This window comes from Nannospalax galili, unplaced genomic scaffold (assembly GCF_000622305.1).
Source record: "Nannospalax galili isolate Female #2095 unplaced genomic scaffold, S.galili_v1.0 scaffold233, whole genome shotgun sequence".
NCBI classification, from domain to species: Eukaryota; Metazoa; Chordata; class Mammalia; order Rodentia; family Spalacidae; genus Nannospalax; species Nannospalax galili.
In genome coordinates, this window is record NW_008333818.1 from 156,891 (window position 1) to 172,745 (window position 15,855).

General features: G+C 46.3%; 2 gene segments (V, D, J or C); both read left to right on the plus strand.

Annotated features, from left to right (window-relative positions):
• The window catches only part of LOC115069533, a 138,734-nt gene extending 125,447 nt beyond the window's left edge, over nucleotides 1–13,287 (plus strand). The window contains 1 exon segment of the V gene segment in view: nucleotides 13,247–13,264. Coding sequence covers nucleotides 13,247–13,249 — 3 coding nt within the window.
• LOC103730388 overlaps nucleotides 1–15,855 on the plus strand; it is a 148,490-nt gene that overhangs the window by 131,078 nt on the left and 1,557 nt on the right. The window contains 4 exon segments of the C gene segment in view: nucleotides 167–210; nucleotides 4,277–4,654; nucleotides 5,091–5,108; nucleotides 15,613–15,764. Coding sequence covers nucleotides 167–210; nucleotides 4,277–4,654; nucleotides 5,091–5,108; nucleotides 15,613–15,764 — 592 coding nt within the window.

A 15,855-nucleotide genomic window follows, 5' to 3' on the forward strand; every position in this document is an offset into this window, starting at 1 on the left:
ATGTTCTACATTCCTATAAGTCAAACACCAAAAGTGCTCTTTTATGCAATACCTACAATGCAAAAGAGGGCATTCCTCACATCAGGGTCCTCCAGACACTATTTGGGGCCATCCACTCTTCATACTTTAAGCTTGTTTTCCTCCTTGCTCCATGCCACTGTGCAAACACAGAAGTTTTCTTTGGAAAAGGAACAAGACTCACGGTTGTAGGTAAGTCATTTTCCAAGTAAATTTTCAGGCTGGTCACATAGCAGAGCATGTCCTTGCCATCCATTTTAGAGTACCTGTGTTCTGGTGTGCTAACTATGACTATACCTTCGGATCAGGCACCAGGCTTTTGGTAATAGGTAAGGCTAAGGGTCTTTGGGTATGGTATGAAAAGTGTGGACTTATGCCCCAGGAAACATCAAAAGAAGGAACTACCTCATAGATCCTGGTGGAGGGAAAGGCCATTTCATGTTGAAACTGAGTTCAGGGGAAGTTCCCTGTGAGGCTGAATCCATAAATGTAGTCTGAAGGCTCTTGAAGAGTCAGAGCTGAGCCTGTGGTAGAGGGCCAGAAAGGGAAAGGAGACAGAGGAGACGGTGTGGCCTCTCCAAGTACTCTTCTGAGATAGGGGAACCAAGGGGAAATTAATGTGTTGTGACACCTGTCCCCCTTCCTCACTGACAGAGATTCTCAGAAGGGGGTTTAGAGTACTTCATGCTCTGAATTTCACAAGAAGTCCTGCTTTGTCTTTGTTTTTTGCCTATGTCTTGGAAAGCTGAGAACAGGCTTAGGGAGTGTTTAAAGAAGGACTGTACCTCTGTCAGGGAAGAGATCCCTAAAGTTCAACCTCTTCCTGAATCCCAACTGTGCTCAGCAGAAAATGAGGGGTTTTGAAGTGAACCTGGGAGGCTGTGTTCTGGAAGCACAGTCTACTTTGGAGAAGGAAGTCGGCTTACTGTTGTAGGTAAGTTAGGGTCGCACTAGAAAAACTGGTTCTCAACTACAGCACTTAATGTTGCACAGTAGTCTGCCCCTAGAGAGAAAATTCTCCTCAGGAATGAGAGAAGCTAGCTTCTAGGCAGGGGTGGGAAAGAGGAATGGAAGGCAGCAGGAGGCAGTTTTACTGCCATGCTTTAATGTTGTGCTACCAATGAAAGACTGTTTTTCGGCAGTGGAACCAAGCTGTCTGTCCTGGGTAAGTAAAAGATATCTTTCAGGATGGTATACTGTGAGATGGTTGGAGGTGCAGGGAAACTCCTTGAAGAGGGTAAGGACTAAGAACTCGGTCTAGGCTGTTGCTTATCGCTGGTGGAAGGGTGGAGAATGTGCCAGAGCTCCCCTACCCCCTGGGTTCTGCGTGTAGTCACTGCCTGTAGGGAAGCACCCCAGCAGCTCCTCCTGGATTTGCTGCCCTCTTGCTATACTGTGTACCAATCAGGCACAGTACTTTGGAGAGGGGACTCGTCTCTCTGTCCTAGGTAAGCTATGGGATCAGAGTGGTGGTGCCACTGTCCCTTGGAGACAGAGTCTCTGTGCTCCCGATGCTGGTGGAAGGGGCTGAGGAGCTCGTTCACTCCTCTGTTCATGGGCTGCAAGGGGTTCCTTAGGCTGCGCTGGGTCAGCGTTTCTGCTTCTCTCCCATAAGTCTTCAGTCTAGGATCTGCCTCCTCTCCGATTTCCTGGGTTATCCTGACTTTCTGTATGGATAGATTTGCTCCTTCTGAGTCTCCTCCTCCTGTCCATCTCCTGAAGCATGCCTCATGGCATCCTGTAGTCCAGAGCCCTGCAGACAGCAGAGAGAAGCAGCTACCCACCTCTCAGGGAGCCAAGACTAGCCCTCTGGCTGGGGACCTCTGGTAGGTTTTACCAAGGTCACCTACAGCTGTGCTTCTATAATTCGCCCCTCTACTTTGCAACTGGCACCAGGCTCACCGTGACAGGTACGGGGTCTTCATTCCTGACTGGGGGTCCCTGTGTTTGGTTATAGCAGTCTGAGAAGGCAACTAAGTGTATACTCTGGGAACAGTGACCCCTTTCCACCTGGAGCCCTGTGCCCTCTCCTACCTGCCCTGGAGCCTGGCACCTTGCTGTCCCCGTGGTTTGTTGGCACTTTCCAGCTACAGAGCTCTTTGCTTCAGGGCTTTGAGACTTCTTGCCCTTCTCCTCATTATTCTTCCGGACTCTCTTAATTTCAACCTTCTGCTTCATTTCTGCTTCATTTTCTCCATTGTCATGTCTCCGTTCTTTCTAGTCTTGCTCCTCTTCCACATTGGTGACCTGTTTTAGTACATAGCTCCGTCTTCTGGGCTAAAATATTATTGACCTCCAGCACAGACCTCTGACCCTGCCTCCATCTCCCTTCTCTGTGTTTGTCTTCCTGGCAAGGTTTAAAGGACTAGAAGGTGGAGGGGACCAGGCTGGTGAAATAATGGTGGCTGGAGGGCTGCTCCGGAGGCTGAGGGCATGTGTCTAGGTCACAGCATTGCAAGAGCTACAGCCACAGGGGAGTCTGGGTTGCACTGAACTCCTGCGTGTCAGAGTCATAGATCTGAATAAACTCAGAGCTAGAAGCTTTTGTCATGTTAGCAACAAATTAATATAAAGAAGAGAAAATAGATAAGAAGTCTTCAAAGCTCCAGAGAGAAGCTGAGATAATAGGATGAGGGATTGGATCGGTCATAAAAGCCCAACATAGGTATCGTCAAGATTGGGAAGAAGCAGGCAGACTGGGGGAGTGGGATTGGGATGGGACAGTGTCAGGACTAGAGATACAGATGGAAGAATGGGGTACCTAGGTCTTACCTGGATTGGGAGTTTGGGCAGACACTGTCCTGCAGGGTACATGCCATGAGATTAAAGGAAAATATTAATCACTGGATTCAAAGGTCTAGGCTCAAAGGGATGAGGTTGGGGACAATGTGAGAGTGCGATGCGTGAAATTTGAAAATAACTTAAGCTGTTCCACATTCTCTAAGACACATAAAATAGGAAAGATTATTTTAAATGGAAATTCCCTTAAGGGACTCAAAGATTATGGGACCACGTTTATGTCTATTATTGATTATCCTTTGAGTTAGGGTCTGTCTTCGTCCAAACTCATTTCTTGATTTTTCTCCCACAGCCACTTCTCAACTTCAGACAAAGTAAGGGGAAGTACACAAAACCATGCTCCTATGTCAGAACACAGCCTGAGAGAGAAAGCATCAAACTTTAGGGAAAAAAAAGGGGGGGTGGGGGAGCTTGGAGGATGTATGTGATTTTCACACCCCTCATGTTTTCAAAAGGAGTTCATTCTTTTCTGAACAATCCCAGAAATTCATCTTCAAAGTATATGAATGGGTCCAGGGCTTTCCAGTGTGAACCCACTGCTATACTAGCCCTTGAGTTTGATGATTGGTTTATGCCAGCAATTAAACTGTCAGTAAGTTAAAGAATACAAAGTTTGGCTATGGACCAGGATTTTAAAGCCAGCCAAGAAGGATGCTGAGCATTGGAAAAAAATAGAAGAGTTCATTAATCTATGAGCAATATCTTCCATAGGATTACATCTTTCCTGTGTAAGCCACCACAGCCCTCTGACTCCTCAGTGTAGGAGTGAATGTGGAATATCAGATAGGCTATCAGCCAGAGGCAAGCTGGTGCCTCTAAGCAAGTTACAGGCAAATGGGAGGAGGTGAACTGAGCAAGGTGTTCAGAAACTCAGAAACAGAGTCAATGTCAATGTTAGGAGGAAAGTGCATCCTTTAGACAATACCCACACACATCAATACATACACCGCACAAGAAAGAAAGAAAAAGAAAGAAAGGAAGGAAGGAAGGAAGGAAGGAAGGAAGGAAGGAAGGAAGGGAGAAAGAAAAAACTATTTAACTCTTATGCTAATGTTATGAATCTTTTGCCTCAAAATTCAGAGACTCAATTCTACCACTTCAAAAGATCAGATAGTCATGTATAGGTCATGATTTTGAAAGAAAAGATAGATATGTTGGGTATATTATTTTTGACAGGTGATCAAACAAAGCCCCCATGTCTGAGGCACTATAGAGAAAGTCCAGAAAAGTCAAAATAGAATTCCACCTTAAGATCCTGAGGAGACAGTATGCAGGATGCATCCTTAGGAAAAATAAAAAATAAGTGGGAACATCAAAGTCAAACAATAATACAAAACAAGGAGAACCCACTACCGCACAGCTGTACTTTATCCATTTCCAGCCCCTCCCCTAAAGAGAGTCCAGGCCAGGTCTACACATTGCTCATGACATCCCTGATCCCCCTCTCTTCACTTTCCAGAGGACCTGAGCAAGGTGAGCCCACCTGAGGTCACTGTGTTTGAGCCCTCAGAAGCAGAAATTGCAGAGAAAGTAAAGGCCACGCTTGTGTGCCTGGCCAGAGGCTTCTACCCCGACCACGTGGAGCTGAGCTGGTGGGTGAATGGAAAGGAGGTCCACAGTGGGGTCAGCACAGACACTCAGCCCTACAAGGAGAGCAATAACATCACCTACTGCCTGAGCAGCCGCCTGCGGGTCTCTGCAAGCTTCTGGCACAACCCTCGCAACCACTTCCGCTGCCAAGTCCAGTTCTATGGGCTTTCAGAGGACGAAGTGTGGACCCAGAGCTCACCCAAACCTGTCAGCCAGAACGTCAGTGCAGAGGCCTGGGGCCGAGCAGGTGAGTGGGGCCTGGGGACTTGGTGGGGAAACTGAGCATCACTAATGCCAAATGGGAAATGACACCAGCAGAATGGTAGAAAGACAGCCTAGATATAGAAAAATGGTGGGAGGGGAGTTAAGCTCACTTGTGACGATAAGCTGAGTATCTACAGCTGACATAACTCGATCCTCAGCCCAGCAACCTTACAAGGCAGCAGCTCCTTTCTAAGCCACCTGTGCAGCTCAGCATCTGAATAGTTCCTTCCATCTCCTTTGGTACCTTAGCCATAGGTTTCAAGAGTAACAGGCTGGCATGGGCATAATGGAAGAGAATTGATGCTGGGGCTATGTCAGTGGTCTGGGCCTGACAGGCTGTGCTAGTCTCAAGGCTGACTTAATTCTCAATTTATTTAATAAGAAGTAGTCTCATTCATTTCCCTCCTCTTTTTTTTCAGACTGTGGCATCACCTCTGGTAAGTGAGTCTTCATCACTCAGCACCTTGGCTCTAGAACCATGGAAACCAGAAGTGGGGGAGGACAAAGCTACCTACTCAAAGGTTACCTATCTGCTCTTGCTCTCTACTAACAGTATCCTATCAGCAAGGGGTCCTGTCTGCCACCATCCTATATGAGATCTTGCTGGGGAAGGCCATCCTGTATGCTGTGCTGGTCAGTGCCTTGGTGCTGAAGGCCATGGTAAGAAGTGGACAGATGGAGCAGTCAGGGGAGGGGACACATGACACACAAGAAATTCAGATCCAGGAATTTAACGACCCCACCAAACCAAAAGTGGTCAGTAGAAAGGGAAGCCTCAGCCAAACTTCAGCTCCAGAGAACTGCAGTAGATCTGCCATACCTAGGACAAGCTGTGGTGACCCAAAATGCAATGGATGTTGTGAAGCGCCCCAGCAATTGTCTCAAAAATGGGTGCTTCTACTTCCTCTCAGTCCTTATCATGCATTGCTCCTGGTAAAGCCAGGCATTTCTCCCTTCTGCAGGTCAAAAGAAAGGATTCCTAAAGCCTACCCTGGAGGTGCAACCAATAGCTTCCAATTCACTATGCTGTTCATATGGATGCTCTTTTTCCTGTGCTTCTGAAGAGCTGTTGTGTTTTTTCTTTTCATCCCAGTGCCTACCTGCTTGTCATGTAGCCCTGCACATGTATATCTGAAACCTCTGTAACTGGAAGGAAGCCTAGCATACCTAGATGACTAAACCAATAAACGTGTCCTAGAATGGCCTGGTTGACGTGTGTGTGTGTGTGTGTGTGTGTGTGTGTGTGTGTATCTCTGCTTCTTTCCTACCTTTGAACTCTTTGTTCAATCAGGAGAAAAACAAGAAATAGTCAAGAAATTGTACCCACATCATCTTATAAGAAAAGCAAGGGGTGGGGGGGACTGGAGTGATGGCTCAATGGTTAAGATCACTGGCTGCTCTTACAGAGGACCCAGGTTTGACTTCCAGTACCCATGTGGTGGCTAACAACCATCCATAACTCCAGTTCCAGGGGATCCAATGCCCTCTAACCTCCGTGGGTATTGCACAACACAGGTACATTTACACATATGCAGGCAAAACACTCACCTACATAAAATAAAAATAATAAATTTAAAAGAATTTAAAAAGAAGGAAAGTAAGGGCCCATACCCTGTGATTAGGAGAAGAGGCTAATTAAATACAAAAGACAGTGGTGGGTATGGAAACCTTCCTCTCAGAACAGAAAGAAAAACAAAGATGTACGTATAGGAATTTTCTGACCTTCCCTCAATAAAGGTGCTCTGAGCAACAGCAGCTGAAGGTTCTACACAAGTGTGTCAATGTGCCAACAGGTCATATCCCTGTGGCTAACAAGGATTGGTTCCTTATATTCATCAATATTTTTTTCAGTCACTCACTGAGAATTTAAGACTCTGTTCACCAAGTAGTTTTCCCAGCTGACAACATGGTCATATACTGATTTAGAAACTTATTTTCAGTGGCAGATATAACTTTCGGTTTAAGTTACAAATTTGTTGATAAATTTCTCTCTAGTGAATTAGAAGAGGGTAAAATGGTCCCTTGATTACTGTTGGAAGTTTCCTAAAACTAAGAATCAGCCCTTCTTCTATGTCTAGAAATTCCTAAGACAGTCTCAGCAGTCTTGATGTCACTATTGTGATATAGTCACCAACCTTAAGGCAAGATAAAGAGCTGGTGATGTGGGAAATCTAGCTCAGTAGTAGATCACTTGTTTAATGGCATGCATGAGGCCCTAACTTCAATCTCAAGTACCACCATTAAAAACAACCAAATAACAACAACAATAAAAAGCTTTAAGCCTTTATTCTCTTCCTAGCATTCTGCTTTAACTTTAATGAAATATAATTGATAGGCCATTGTTGACATTTCATACTATACAATTAAAGGTGTTTTAGTATGCTTACTAAATTGAACCACCATCACAATACAGAATTTAACCACTTCCAAAAGAAATTTCAGACACTTTAGCTTGAACCCTTTAATATCTCAACATACACTTCAGTCCTAAGAAATCTATGACCTACTTCTGTCCCTGTGTATTTCCCTATTGTGAGCACTTTGTGTGAATTATAGAAGACTGGATCTTTATGATTGACTTCTTTCATGTAGTAGACATTCTGAAAGTTCATACATGTTATAGCACTTATAAGTGCTTTACTTCTTTTTGTGTCTGAATATCATTCCATTATGAGGATATATCACATCTTGGAAACCATTCATAATGGATGGACATTTAGGTTTTTCACATTTTGTCTATTTTGAATAATGCTTTAGTAAACAATGTGAGGAAGCTTCAGAAGAAGACTGGATGGTGGACTTTATCTCATCATTTCACACACCCTGTCCTCACATCCCTTTCAGGGCATTCTGTAAGTCAGTCTCCTGCCTGCCCCATCTGGAACAATGTGGCACCCCTTCTTCCCTCAGAAACCCCTATTTTGTCTTAAAGATTTGGCTTCAGTGTCTTCCTGCAAGAAAATCTTGTCTAGCGTGTTACTCTCCTCTCTCCTCAGTCCCTGAAGCTAGATCACATACACCCTGCATTTGACCATCTAGTACCTCATGAAGACTTCCTTTATGACATTTATCCTACTTGATGGGAAATACGTCCTGTCTGACACTCCCATGCAACAGTAGGTTTGTCATGGTACAGTGACCACAGTCCAAGCCTGAAGGGCTTGGGGACCCCGACAGATAGAAATCAGGACACAGGGGATGCAGAGGTTTATGTACCAGTGCATGTTTATTGTGAACCAAACCAAGCTTATATAGGAATCAGATCTGGAGTAACCAAGGAATAACTAATATATCACTAAACAGAAAGTAACCAAGGAATAACCAAGGATATAGTACGTTACTACCAAGAATACGTTACTTCACCAACTGAAACTCACCCAACATTGACAGTATCCAAGATTCAGCTACATAATATTTATAATATCATAGGTATAAGGTGCACTGTTTGTGATTACTCTTAGCAACTACTATAATTCATTATTTCTACCTAGAAACTAAGCTATCAGTGCTGAGAAACTCCAGTGTCCATAAACTGAAACAGAACTCTTTAGTTATGTTTCCAAGACTGCCAATTAATCAGGGAAGCATAGCCTGCCAACTCAGACCACAGAAGAGAGAGCAGGGAAACTCCCAAAGTGGAAGCATTCTTTCTCCAATGCTTAAGTCAAGGCAAGCTGCCACAGCCTAATGCAGCAATGGCTGTGCCCATAATAATAGTAGCTCCCAACATGTCCCCCTTTCTTATTTAATATAACCACAGAATATACCACATCCAGGATGGAAGGACCGTGCCCGTCCCAGGCTGCCTTCTGCAAGAGCAAAGCCCCACCCGTCATTGGCACACAGCCCCAAGCAGCCATGCCCTGTCCTAGGCCAACTCTCTCCCAGAAGATCCCACCCGCCATTGACTACTGGTCATAGGGGAAGGAGCACACATAATAGCCTTGACAAGACACAAGAATATAACATATCTGGTATCCTCTGCCAAGCTTCAGGTCAAACTGAATTGATCAGACCTAAACAGTAGGTTCCTCCATAATAAAAGTGTGATTTTTTTTATCATATCACTGGAACTTGGCTTGGAACTTTGGTTCAGGGTAGCGATATTATAGTAAATCAATAAATAACAAGGGAAATCAAAGTGACCCAGTTCAGAAGCAGTCATCTTCATGAGGCCTTCCCATAATAACCATCCACCCTTCCACTGCAGCACACAGCCTTCCCTCTCTACTGCAACACAAGCAGTTTCAGAGCTCTGTCTCTGCATATGTATGTGCATATGTGTGTGTATGTACATGCGGATGTGCACATTTACACATACACCTCACATACCCACTCACCCACTCACTGAACACAGATCACTGCAATGTGTTACTTCTCACCTCCCATAAAACAAAGATAACTACATCACAGTATCCAAGAAACTTACCTGTTCATAAAGGAAGTAAGTCATAAGTGAAGAGCTGAAATAAAATAAGAATAGGAGGTAGGAATTGGCTAGGCAGTTAAGGTAAAACGAACCCAAAGAAATGTAGCCAGTTTCTTGACTAAAAGTCAAAATGTCTTTGGGCCTGTTAGCAACATACTCTGTTCTAAGACCAAAAATGTCAGAAGTATTTGGGAACTTGTATCTAATCCTTAAAAGATCTTAGGGTTACCTCTTCAGGGGGAGGAATGTTGTAGAGGAGGGAGTGGGCATGGATTTGATCAAAATAGCTTATATGCGTGTATGAAATTCTCAAAGTTTTTGTAAAAAAAAATTGTTTTGGTCTTTTTGAGACAAGGTTTCCCTATCAGCTGGCCTACTCACTATGTAGATCAGGCTGGCCTGGAACTCACAGAGATCCACCTGCCTCTGCCTCCCTAGTGCTGGGATTAAAGGCATGCACCACCATGCCTGGCTTAATTTTTTTTAAAAAGTTAAAAAAAAAAAAAAAAGCAGTGCTTTGGGATAGACATGCAAACTGTCCACTAAACTACAGTCGGCAGTAGGATTCAGCATCAGGGAAAAGCCTGAAGAAGTGGCCATTTCTTCAGCAATGGCCACATTGTATTCAGAGGGCAGCTGTGCCCACCGAAGGAGGAATCAAAACCACAAGGTAGCTGTGAACTTCAGGTTTATCCATTTAACGGAGGCAAGGGACAGACAGGAGTTATCAAAGTTAAGGATGAAAAATCAGATCAGTACACGCCACTCTGAAAACAGAGTCATTTCCTTGTAGTCGGTATAATCCTGACATAGAGCAGGTACCCATTAAATACTTATGGAATAAGCAAATAAGGAACTTCAACTTTGTCCAGGGAGCAATGGGGGAGGATGGCAGTTTCTAAGCTGTTAGTCTTTGTGCTGTTACCTGCACTGTGCATTTCCCCGTTAAAGGGACCCTCGACCCTTCGCTCCTCCCATCTACCCATCTACCTCACTATAAATGCCAGTCTGAACAGGTGAGCACAGTGAGCCTGAGTGGGGAGACCCAGTGACATAGATGGCCCCACAGAGTCAGAGCATGTTCCCAGGAGGGGCTCCCTGCCCCGGTGAACACCACCCCCACTAGCACCATGGTCTTCTCCAGCCCCTCCCATCTTTAAATTTACACAGCCTTAGTCTTCACCCAAACCCACTCAATCATACTAACCTCTCTGCCACCTGGGTTTCCTGCCCCTGCCTAGGGATTGGGGGAGGGCACCTATTGGGAGGAAATATTTTTGTATCACGGTATAACATTGTGGGCAACTGGGGGGGCACAATGATTCAAACAGAGGAGGCTCTTTTACAAAAAGCTCTGCTCCAGAAAGCATCTCCTCCCAACCCGGTACATGTATTTACCACGTGGAAAAAAAAAAGCAGTGCTTTGGGATAGACATGCAAACTGTCCACTAAAATACAGTCGGCAGTAGGATTCAGCATCAGGGAAAAGCCTGATGAAGTGGCCATTTCTTCAGCAATGGCCACATTGTATCCAGAGGGCAGCTGTGCCGACCGAAGGAGGAATCAAAACTACAAGGTAGCTGTGAATTTCAGGTTTATCCATTTAACGGAGGCAAGGGACAGACAGGAGTTATCAAAGTTAAGGCTGAAAAATCAGATCAGTACACGCCACTCTGAAAACAGAGTCATTTCCTTGTAGTCGGTATAATCCTGACATAGAGCAGGTACCCATTAAATACTTATGGAATAAGCAAATAAGGAACTTCAACTTTGTCCAGGGAGCAATGGGGGAGGATGGCAGTTTCTAAGCTGTTAGTCTTTGTGCTGTTACCTGCACTGTGCATTTCCCCGTTAAAGGGACCCTCGACCCTTCGCTCCTCCCATCTACCCATCTACCTCACTATAAATGCCAGTCTGAACAGGTGAGCACAGTGAGCCTGAGTGGGGAGACCCAGTGACATAGATGGCCCCACAGAGTCAGAGCATGTTCCCAGGAGGGGCTCCCTGCCCCGGTGAACACCACCCCCACTAGCACCATGGTCTTCTCCAGCCCCTCCCATCTTTAAATTTACACAGCCTTAGTCTTCACCCAAACCCACTCGATCATACTAACCTCTCTGCCACCTGGGTTTCCTGCCCCTGCCCAGGGATTGGGGGAGGGCACCTATTGGGAGGAAATATTTTTGTATCATGGTATAACATTGTGGGCAACTTGGGGGGGCACAATGATTCAAACAGAGGAGGCTCTTTTACAAAAAGCTCTGCAATCATACTAACCTCTCTGCCACCTGGGTTTCCTGCCCCTGCCTAGGGATTGGGGGAGGGCACCTATTGGGAGGAAATATTTTTGTATCACGGTATAACATTGTGGGCAACTGGGGGGGCACAATGATTCAAACAGAGGAGGCTCTTTTACAAAAAGCTCTGCTCCAGAAAGCATCTCCTCCCAACCCGGTACATGTATTTACCACGTGGGGAGTAGTCTGTGGGGGTAGCCCCACTTCTGGTCTTGTAGTATCTATGCATCTCTGTGCCCTAAACAGCTTCCCAGGAATATGAAAGTCAATCCAGCAATATATCACCATTCAGCTGTTTTCATAAAGTATCTGTGCATATTTAAGAGCTCATTTTAAAAAGAAATTCTCCATGGGAAAGTTATTGTCCTATTTTTCTGGTGAAATAATTGAGCCAAAGAGGTCACAGGTCAAGTAAGTCACAGGTCACTTCTCAAGGTTACCCACTACCATCAATATTCCTTCAGATTTCAAGGCCATTGTGTTAAGCACATGTGAATTAGACAGGTGTTAATTCCCAAGCCAAAAGTTGTATCTCCTCTGCAAAATGAGGTTAGCCTCATGCAATGTCCAGCTTGCCTTACCAGAAAATTCTGGAGGTAAAGAGAGAAGAACCCAGGAGGGAGAAGGTGGGTGACCCTCAGTCTGTGCTAAGGGAAGTGAGGAAGGAGGAAGATTCTTGGCAGCCCCTTTCTGCTGTGTTCCTATGCTGAGCAGTTCTTCGGGCCAGGGACTCGAGTCACCGTGCTAGGTAAGAAGGCTAAGTAAGAAGCCCACCAAGTGAGAGGGAAGGTGGGATGCTCAACCAGAAACCCCCCCTGAACCAAAGAGCCTTAGCTGTCCACCCAGGTGAGAGGAAGTGTGGGATGCTCAGCTGGGAAAACAGGAAACCCTGAACCAGAAAGTCTCTCCAGAGTGGGCACTTGGCCGAGAATTCTGTGTCAGGGAGAATGGGGTTTGTGCCAGCATCCCCAGGACTGTGCAAACACGGGGCAGCTGTACTTTGGGGACGGCTCCAAACTGACAGTACTGGGTAAGCAAGCCAGTTGGGGGATACTCTGGGATGCCATGGGGAGAGCTGGGCAGCTGCTCAACTCTCTCTGGCCTGAGTTGACCTGCCTGGGCAGGATTTCTGGACTGGATGCTGGGAACAGTGGAGCCCTCCTGGTTGACGAGGGTGGGAGCTGGGACTGGGATAACAGGAGTGGGCAGCACTGGTTTTTGTCCTGGACCTGGAGGCTGTGAGCACAGACACTCAGTATTTCGGCTCAGGGACCAGGCTGACGGTGCTAGGTAAGTTGAGAACCCAAGAGCCAGAGCCAGGGATGGTTGCTGGGGGCGCGCAGGGACACTCAAGTAGGGATGACGGGGCCAGTTTTTGTGCCGCGCCGGGGGGCTGTGAGCCAAAACACCCAGTACTTCGGTGCAGGCACTCGGCTGTCGGTACTAGGTAAGTCAGGACTGCAAGGGACCAGGGAGGTGTGCGTTTTTGTGCGCGACTCCGGAGCCGTGTACCAAGAGACCCAGTACTTCGGGCAAGGCACGCGGCTCCTAGTGCTAGGTGAGCTGGGACGGGCAGGGGCTGCAGCGGGGCAGGTTTCTGTGGGGAGCCCCGGGGCTGCGCTTCGCAGCCCTGGACCTGACTTTCGGGGCTGGCAGCCGCTTGGCTGTGCTGGGTGAGTCTCCTGGGAAGCCGCAGTGGCGAGCCGCGGGGCCGCTTCTCTGCACCTGGTTCCCTGGCGGTGAGCATGAGCCGGGGCTCTGGGGCTCCAGATCCCGGCTTTGCGCTGGGGCTGGGAAGCAGCTCGCTGCACCCCGAGTTTGGGTGCGGGGCGATGCCTCCGTGCTCCTATGAGCAGCATTTCGGTCCTGGCACCAGGCTCACCGTCTTAGGTAAGATTCGGCGGCTCTACCGCTTCCAGCCCTCGCTCCTGGGTCCCTGGAGAAGGGTGGGGTGGACCGGAGCTGAGACTGGCCTGGCTGCCGGCGATGGGGTACAACTCTCAACTTCTCTGCTTCCAGACGGCCCAGTAGGGCAAGGAACTGAGCAGGGACCCTGCCTTAGGGTCCCAAGCTGGGACACAGGACAGAACTGGTTTCCTTTTCTCTCTGGGGTGTTTACTCACAGTGTGATATGTGAAGGACCGGGTTTTGGAAGGGTTTATTAGGACTCTGGAAGCCACCAACTTAGAGAAAAAGACAAAAGGGCAAAACAGGTTTGCAAAATAGGTATTCGGAGCAAAGAGAACTGAATAGGCCGAGAACAACAGAGGTGAGTCCACAGGGTGGACCACTATGCTCCAGGGGGGTCCGGAGACAAACGTTACTCAGACCAGAGTCAACCCAAAGAAAAATGTGCGGGACAAAAGTGGGACCAAGAAACCAAAGATAGATAGCTAAATATGAGTTGAGACAGAAGGATCAAAACAAGCCAGGCTGGCTTTAGTGATTTGCTGTTCAGCAGTGTAGATTTAAAATTTGTTTTAAAACCCTCCCAACTGCTTTCCTTCTAAGCTTGGAACTTCATAAGCAGGATTGAAGACCCATGATCTATACCTGCCTCTGGCTGGTCAGAAGAAGAGGGCTGGACTCAAGGCAGGGGTAACTTAGTCATTGGGGTGTATTTACCCTCAGATAAATCCCCTGAGCTAGCTCACTTGAAAACTGTATTGCTCACACTAGGTGTTCTAGGTTAGACAGACCAGATCATGCAGGGAGTTCGTTGGTCAGAAGCACAGCTTAAAATGCAAATATTTAGTCTGGGAAATGAAGGAAAATGCTTGAACAACCTTAGGCTCCAAGGACTGGAAGGGATCTTAAAAATCACTTGGTGATGGGAACCAAGGCTAAAGAAGGGAAATAATTCAGTCTGGGTTTATGAACCTGGATTGTTTAGTAACCAAAGCAACAATGGACACCATTTGTGGTTAGACTGTTAAGCTGTATGTAATGGGACTCAGTTTGGGCTATATTGTAGCAAGGCTACAGAGTAAGACTTTGTCTTAAAAAATATATATATGAGGAAAATCAAAGTGTGGAGGTTCTTACTAAAAAGAATAGAGCATTAAGTCAAGTACCAAGCCCTTGGATCCCTAGTCTTGTATGAGAAGTGTACAGGTTAGCATGAGCCCTAAAGGAGGTCATATACATACAAATAAAAGAAATAGCCAGAATAAATTTTTTCCATTGTCCTGGAGACTATGATTGAGCTGTCTCTTCGTTGTGACAGAATTGCTTGGAAACAAAAAATAAAGAAAAAGCAAAGAACAAGTTGCACTTGAAGTCAGAGAAGTTGACAAGATAATTTTACATAGTTCAAAAGTCAAAAACCTTCATGATCTCATGATCACACTGTAGACAGGATGTCTTCACACAAGCATATGACAATAGGCCCTCTATGTACTGTGGTCCACAGAAACTTTCCTCCTGCCAAATGTCTCTTACCCCCATTCTCCTTCATGCCTCAATCTTTAGCTTCAGATACAGACAACCTGGCTAATGACAAAGTCTTCTGAATCCTTACACCTGTTCTGGAAATTGTTGTAATCCTCACTTTCCAAACAGAATTAAAGACACAGAGATATCAAAAACTCTGGCACATGGGTAGTTGACATCATTGCTAAGATTCAGATACTCTAATTCTGATTTCTAAGGAGGGTGCCATAACTACTCTGTATAATGATAAGAAGTAAACAGGTGAGTTTTCATTGATGAGTGAGAAATGGAACAATTTTGATAAAGGGACAATGTGAAGAATGCTGGGAAGGGCCATGTATAGTGTCCCCATAGGAGAACAGAGGGGCGGGGAACATTGTTGTCTATTACTCTCCATCGGGTGAGTACAAAAGACAGGCAGAGAAGAGGAAGCATGTCAAAGAGTCATGGAAAGAGGAAAGATGTGGCAGCACACACCTTTGATTCCAGCACTGGGGGGTGGGGGGGTGTGAGGCAGATCTCTGAGTTTGAGGTCAACCCAGTCTACATAGTGAGTTCCAGAACAGCCAGTGCAATACAGTGAGACCCTGTCTGAATAATGGTAAAAATAAAAGAGAAGAATTGCACAATTATCCCAAAGCAAATAGAACCCTCCAAAGCATACTTGCTTTTTGATAAACCTCCACCAACTCTCTGCCTTCTTAGACACAGGCAGTGCCACAGTGCCTGCCAGGTTCAGACAGCCTTCCAAACAGCCCTGATCCCCCTCTCTTCACTTTCCAGAGGACCTGAGCAAGGTGAGCCCACCTGAGGTCACTGTGTTTGAGCCCTCAGAAGCAGAGATTGCAGAGAAAGAAAAGGCCACGCTTGTGTGCCTGGCCAGAGGCTTCTACCCCGACCACGTGGAGCTGAGCTGGTGGGTGAATGGAAAGGAGGTCCACAGTGGGGTCAGCACAGACCCTCAGCCCTACAAGGAGAGCAATAACATCACCTACTGCCTCAGCAGCCGCCTGCGGGTCTCTGCAA